Raw genomic sequence first — 6,046 nt, forward strand, 5'->3', positions numbered from 1 at the left:
CTGTGAGCACGGCCTGGCCCCGGCGGCCCCTCCTCTTGCGCTGACACTGAGCTGTGGTCCCTGGGTCTCTGCTTTCCCAGGACAGCGTCCAACTCCGGCACGTTCCGGGGCTTTCGGTGTCCCTAGGGAAATGTTGACCCTGGGACAGTCAGCCATGGCGCCCACCGGACCCGTGTCCAGATGGCCGTGCAGGGCTCTGTGAGTTTTAGAAAAGGGAGCTTGAGGCCAAGAGGACAACTCGAGGCCCAAGACGGCAGGAAAGTGGTTTGAACTAGAGACAAGGCAAGGACTGGGGGGAGGGGGTCTTTCTGGTGGTTCTCCAGCAAAGCCCTTGAATTGGCTAATCTGCCCATTTTGTAAACTTTCTTGGGGTTTCCGTTGATGAGAGAGGTTTTTCATTAACTTGCCTCTTTTGAATTCTTCACATGTCTGTACTATGTTTCAACCACAGTTTAACCAGTGCTATGTTCTTAGCACACTCGTGGGCACCAAAGGACTCTCTGAGTAGTGACCTCTGGACGTTGTGCTTCGTTGGGTCTTTCCATCAAGCCGTGTAGTTCACTGGGGATGTTTTAAAGTTTGAGTATTCAGGGGTTTGGATGTTTTACATTTGGGGTTTGAAACTGGGATTTGAGGGAATCGGGATGCCAGTTTTGAGGACGAACGTTGAGAAGACAATCACACAGGAGAATAGGATTCTAGATGTTGCAGTGCCCAGGGGTCCACTGGTGTGGCCCGTGAGAGCAGACTCCCTGGGCCTGAGCGCCATGTCCCTAATGACGGGCAGTCCAGAGCCTGCGTCTGATCTCCAGCAGTGGTTCCCACTGCCCAGCCCGTCTGCAGACGAGACATCCTCACCTGGCAGGAGTAGCACAGGTTCTCCCTGCAGCCGTCTCCAGCCTGCTGCCTGCTCCTGTCATTACGTGGGTTTACCTTGCCACCATTTCCTGCTGGGTAAATCATCGAATTCTGCGTCTGATTCGTGGTCTCGGCCACACAAGGAATCCTTGCCCTCCCACACACAGCATATTTTGCTAAGACTTCATGGGCCTGGCGTGTGAAGTCACTATTGTTATTTGACTTGTACACGAACAGTTTATTTTCCATTAAAAAAAAAAGAGAGAGAGGAGAGAAGAAATTGACGCGTTTTCTGTGCTTATGGGCTGTCTGGTTCTTAGGGGTCTGAGGACGGGGAAGAACCCCCTCCAGTTTGCGCCTCCCACGAGCCAGAGACCTACTCTCTTGTCTGTGTCCCCAGCCAGGAGAAGGCAGCCTTTCGGGAGCTGATCACGCAGCTGGAGCTGGACCCCAAGTGCAGGGGGCTGCCCCTCTCCTCCTTCCTCATCCTGCCTTTCCAGAGGATCACGCGCCTCAAGCTTTTGGTCCAGGTACCAGCCTCTCTCCCCTGACACACACTTCTCCTGCTGCGGGCTGTTTGCTTTGGTCATTCCAGGCTGGCTTTCTGTTTCCAGAAGTCCATTTGTTCCACAAATCCTAATTAAGCTCCTACTGTGTGCCAAGCAATGGGGGACTCAGCCCCTGCTTCCACAGAGCCACATTCTGGGGGAGGGTGGGGAGATACACACACACACACACACACACACACACACACAACCAGGAAGTGGTCATGGCTGAGGACAGTGAAACAGAGTGACATGATGGTGGTGACTGCCTGCCCACTGCCAGTTGGGGGATCAGGAAAGACTCGGATGAGTGACATTTAAGCTAAGACTTGGCTAACAGGGAGGAGCCATTCATCTGACAGGGAGCTGCTTATGCAAAGGCCCTGGGGCAGCAAGGTACACAGACGGGGCGGCCAGCGGTGAGCTGGGGGAACATGATGGGAATGGGTGTGCAGATGTGGGCAGAGGCTGATCAGGGGCCTAAGGAGCCAGGTAAGACATTGGGTTCTATCCTCAATGTGATGGGGAGTCATTCCATCTAGTTGACACTGGTAAGAGCTCGAAGCAGCTGCCGTGTGGAGGGTATCGGGCAGGAGGGCAAGAGTGGAAATGGGACTGAGGTTCAGAGGCAGCGCGTCCGAGGGGTGAATGTAGGCGGGGTGCTCCGGGTACACCCGCCAGTTACCGCAGGAGGTAGGGAGGGGCCCACCAGAGAGGAGGCCAGCGTGGAGGGCTTGTGCCCAGGCTGAAGAAGCCACACCACCCTCTGCCTGAGGCCAGGAGCAGGACCTGGTTAGATGGGGTTTTATCCCAATGAGAAAAGGTGGAGCCTGAGCCATCCTGTTCGCTGGGAGCTGGATTTGGGAGTCGGGGGATGGTTACAGGCAGGGTTGGTGACCCCATGTTGGTGGGGGGGAGGGTAAGGAGGCATCGGAGCTGACTGCGTGTGTCTGGCTTGGCTGGCAGGCAGAGGCGGGGCAGGTGACCGCACAGGGGAGGCTGGGGGCCTCCAGAGGTGGGAGCTGAGGGACATCCAGAGGTGGGAGGGATCTGGGTCTGGTCTGGAGCTCAGGAGAGAGTGGAAAGGATGCCCAGCATCCTGGTGTCTGGGTGGCAGCAAGTGGCTGGGGACGTTTGTGCCACCACATGGGGCAGCTGCGGGGGAGGTGAGCTGTGCTCAGACGCACCCAAACCTCTTCATGGAATGAGAGCAGATCAGAAATATGGGCACGGGGAGAACTGTGAGGCAGAAACCAATGCAAACATTGTAATTTATAGGCGAAACACAAGAAAATCCAACTACTGGATTTTATCAATAAGACCAGACTTAACGAAGCCTCAGGGTCGTTGCTACTTGGCTTCAAACGGCAGTCCCACTGACGCTGCTGCAGACATCCAGCTCACCTCGGGGACAGCCAGCCCTGAGCGACCCTTCCCTCACTGTCGGGCCTCGCCCGCCCCCTTCCCCACCGCACTTGGTTGCCTCCTTTGCTTCGGTCTTCGCTGTAAGGAGACTGGGGCTCGGGTTTGGCCCTCATAGTTAGTCCTCGTGCCGACCTTGACTCGTGGTTATCATCTTAGAGCCGAGCAAGGCTTGTGTGCGATGCTCGGCCCTCAGCTGGTGGAAGGTTCTCCCGCCCTCAGTCTGTAACTGGTGGGGCTCTTTGCTCCGGGATGTTGCAGCAACACGAGGCTCTTTGGACCAGTGTGGCAGGGAGGCGGCCACTGCCAAAGGGGGCGGAGAGGGGAGGAATGGCTGTACGTGAGGAAACTAAATGCAGACTTTGCCTGTGCTCAGAACATCCTGAAGAGGGTGGAAGAGAGGTCTGAGCGGGAAGGCACTGCCTTGGGTGCGCACAAGGAACTGGAGCTGGTGAGTTGTGCTTTCCTCTTTCCACATTTCCCGGTCAGCTGTCTTCCTCCTCTAGACCCACCTTCCTGTCCTGCCCCCTCCTGTGCCCATGCATCTCTGGAAGATGCAAATTCATTTTAATAGTTGGCAATCCAGAGAAGTCACTGGGTCCAAAGAATAAGTCGGGTGGACTTGCTTCTCACCCCAGGCTGCTGACGTGCGGGGTGGACCAGGCCGGCCGGGCACTCTTGACCTGCAGACATATTCATGGACCCTCCCGCCAGCCCCCACTCTGTGGCCACCCAAGGCCCAGGCGCTCCCCTCCGCAGCGCTCGGAGGCCCCACGCTTGTCCTGACCTGTTTCCAGTGTCAAAAGCCATGGCTCTTGCCTCCCTGGCCGCGCTCTGAGGCCGGCTCTGGCCCTTCTTGGGCCCTGATGCAGCTCTGCCCTGTGCGCCTCTCCCGCCCCCCAATCCCGCCTCTCCCGGCCCTCGAGCTGCACCTCTCCTATCTGCGCGAGAGGACTGCCCGGCCCTGCCAAGCCTGGGCTCTTCCTGCCCAGGAGTGGAGAAAGCATCTCCTCTCCTGATCCTCGGAGAGAAGAGGATCCTCCTGGAAGCTGCCGGCAGAGCAGGGGCCGTGCGGGAGGGGTCAGTGAATGTGTCTGTTCCCACGTATTTGTCTGAAAGCAGCGCTGTCCTGTGTTTTTGGCTCCAGTGTGTCTGCTGGAGCTGCGAGCCCACTCCTGGCAGCCGTGCAGGGGCCACTCTGTCGTGCTGGTGACCCTGAAACGGACGAGAGCCTGTGTTGGGAAGTCCTTTCCACTTAGTGTGCCAGTGGCAGTAGCTTAGTAAAAGCACTAGCCCCAGGTGGTGGTTCTAAGCCACATAGAGCCACACGGAGCCATGAGGACTTTGTAGCTTAATGCAGTCTTTTCCCCCCAGGGGCCTCTCCTCGCATCCCTCAATCAGGCCAGTTGGCGTCCAAAGTCCTTCAGGCGATTATACCCTTTGGATCCTGGGAAACACAGCACTCCCCTCCCAGCCTAGCTGGGGAAAGGCTGGAGCCTCGAGCAGGCTGGTCAGGGAGGGTCAGTGACCTGCCAGCCAGGCTGCATCTCTTGGGACCCTCTGCCCACCCCTGGAACGCACACACCTTATCAGGTGGGGGCTTCATTCCGGCCCCCACCGGGAAGCCGGCCACACTGGGCCCCAAGGGGTCTCGGGGCACCGGCAAGTGTTTTCTGTTTTCAAGTTCTTTTCTGCTTTCATCTCCTTTTCATTTCCCAGGTATACGCTTGCTTCTCATTATTTACCTTTTTTAATAAAGGTGGGTTTTTTTCCCTTAATTTATAAAAATGATGCTGAATACAAACAAGTCCACAAACTGTTCATAGGCAAAAAGAAGATGGTAAAGGTGAGCAGTTCTCCCACACCCCACTGCCGACACGCTGGTGCCGGCCCTTCCAGGCCCCTTTCCAGACAGACGCCTGCGCGCACAATTGTGTCCTTTGCAGATGGGCTTGTGCTTTATGAGTTGGCTTTTCCCTCCATTTTAGTGCCTGTAAAATTATTGCACTTCTTCATGGTTTCAGAGTACAGGGTTCTGTGGATTTATGAGCGCTAATCAACCCCTGCTGATGGACATTTAGGTTGAGGACAGTTTCTCTTGCTCCGAACACCACTGCAGGGGACATCCTAGTACGCACGTCTTTGGGCTCGTTCCTAAACTCTGCGCGCCTGCTGGGTGCCAGGCCCTGTTCTAGATCCTGTGCAGATATCATCTCTTGGAATGAGTCCCCAGAAGCCCCAGAAAATGTGGTTTCATTCGGCCCCTTGGTACCTGGGTTGCCGCCCAGGAAGGTGGGGGGACTCTGTGCTCCCCCCACAGTGTGTGATGGAGCCTGATCCCCAGACCTGGGGCATTTCTAGTCTGACAGATGAGAAGGGACGTCTTCTGGTCGAAATTTGCTCTCTTAGGTGACACGAGGGGTCAGCACAGATTTATGTGTTCTCTGGGGTTCACGTCCCAGCAAAGACAAGGCCCTGATTTTCTACACTGGAACTGAGACCCAGTTGAGACTGACCAGCTGTGGCCTGAGTGGGCCGAAGGAAGTGGTCAGAGACAGTTGGCTCTGGGTGGCCTGATGTGTCCTCCTTCTCGTCCCAGGTGGTAAAAGCATGCAACGAGGGCGTCAGGAAAATGAGCCGCACGGAGCAAATGATCAGCATTCAGAAGAAGATGGAGTTTAAGATCAAGGTGAGCCCACGCCCAGCCACGCGTCCCCGCCCCAGCCCGGCTGTCCTGGAGCACTGGGCACTGGCCGGGCTCGCTGAATGGCTGCCCTTGGGTCTCAGCACAGCACCACCTCCACCGAGGCCTTCCCTGACCCCTTAGCTGAAGGCCCCACCTGCCCCCAGTCACCGGGCCGTCACATTGGCCTAGACCAGGGGTCCCCAACCCCCAGGCCGCGGACCGGTAACGGTCTGCAGTCTGTTAGGAACTGGGCGGCACAGCAGGAAGTGAGCGGTGGGTGAGCGAGCGAAGCTTCATCTGTATTTACAGTCGCTCCCCATCGCCCCCCATCGCTCCCCATCGCTCCCCATCGCCCTCATCGCTCCCCTTCGCCCCCCATGGCCCCCCATGGCTCCCCATCGACCCCCATGGGTCTCCATCGACATCCATGGGTCCCCATAGCCCCCCATGGCTCCCCATCGCCCCCCATGGCTCCCCATCGCTCCCCATCACCCCCATCGCCCCCCATGGCTCCCCATCACCCCCATCGCCCCCC

At 57.3% G+C, this 6,046-nt stretch overlaps 1 protein-coding gene across 1 annotated transcript in view; it reads left to right on the forward strand.

Moving 5' to 3' along the window:
* Positions 1 to 6,046, forward strand: part of NGEF (neuronal guanine nucleotide exchange factor) — a 111,443-nt gene that overhangs the window by 99,466 nt on the left and 5,931 nt on the right. The window contains exons 8-11 of the mRNA XM_029225613.1: positions 127 to 198; positions 1,179 to 1,388; positions 3,202 to 3,276; positions 5,425 to 5,514. Of these exons, the coding sequence (XP_029081446.1) occupies positions 127 to 198; positions 1,179 to 1,388; positions 3,202 to 3,276; positions 5,425 to 5,514 (447 nt within the window). The remainder of the gene's footprint in view (positions 1 to 126; positions 199 to 1,178; positions 1,389 to 3,201; positions 3,277 to 5,424; positions 5,515 to 6,046) is intronic.

The sequence above is a fragment of the Monodon monoceros genome, unplaced genomic scaffold (genome assembly GCF_005190385.1).
Source record: "Monodon monoceros isolate NGI ecotype Baffin Bay Population unplaced genomic scaffold, NGI_Narwhal_1 Super_Scaffold_16, whole genome shotgun sequence".
Classification (NCBI taxonomy): Eukaryota; Metazoa; Chordata; class Mammalia; order Artiodactyla; family Monodontidae; genus Monodon; species Monodon monoceros.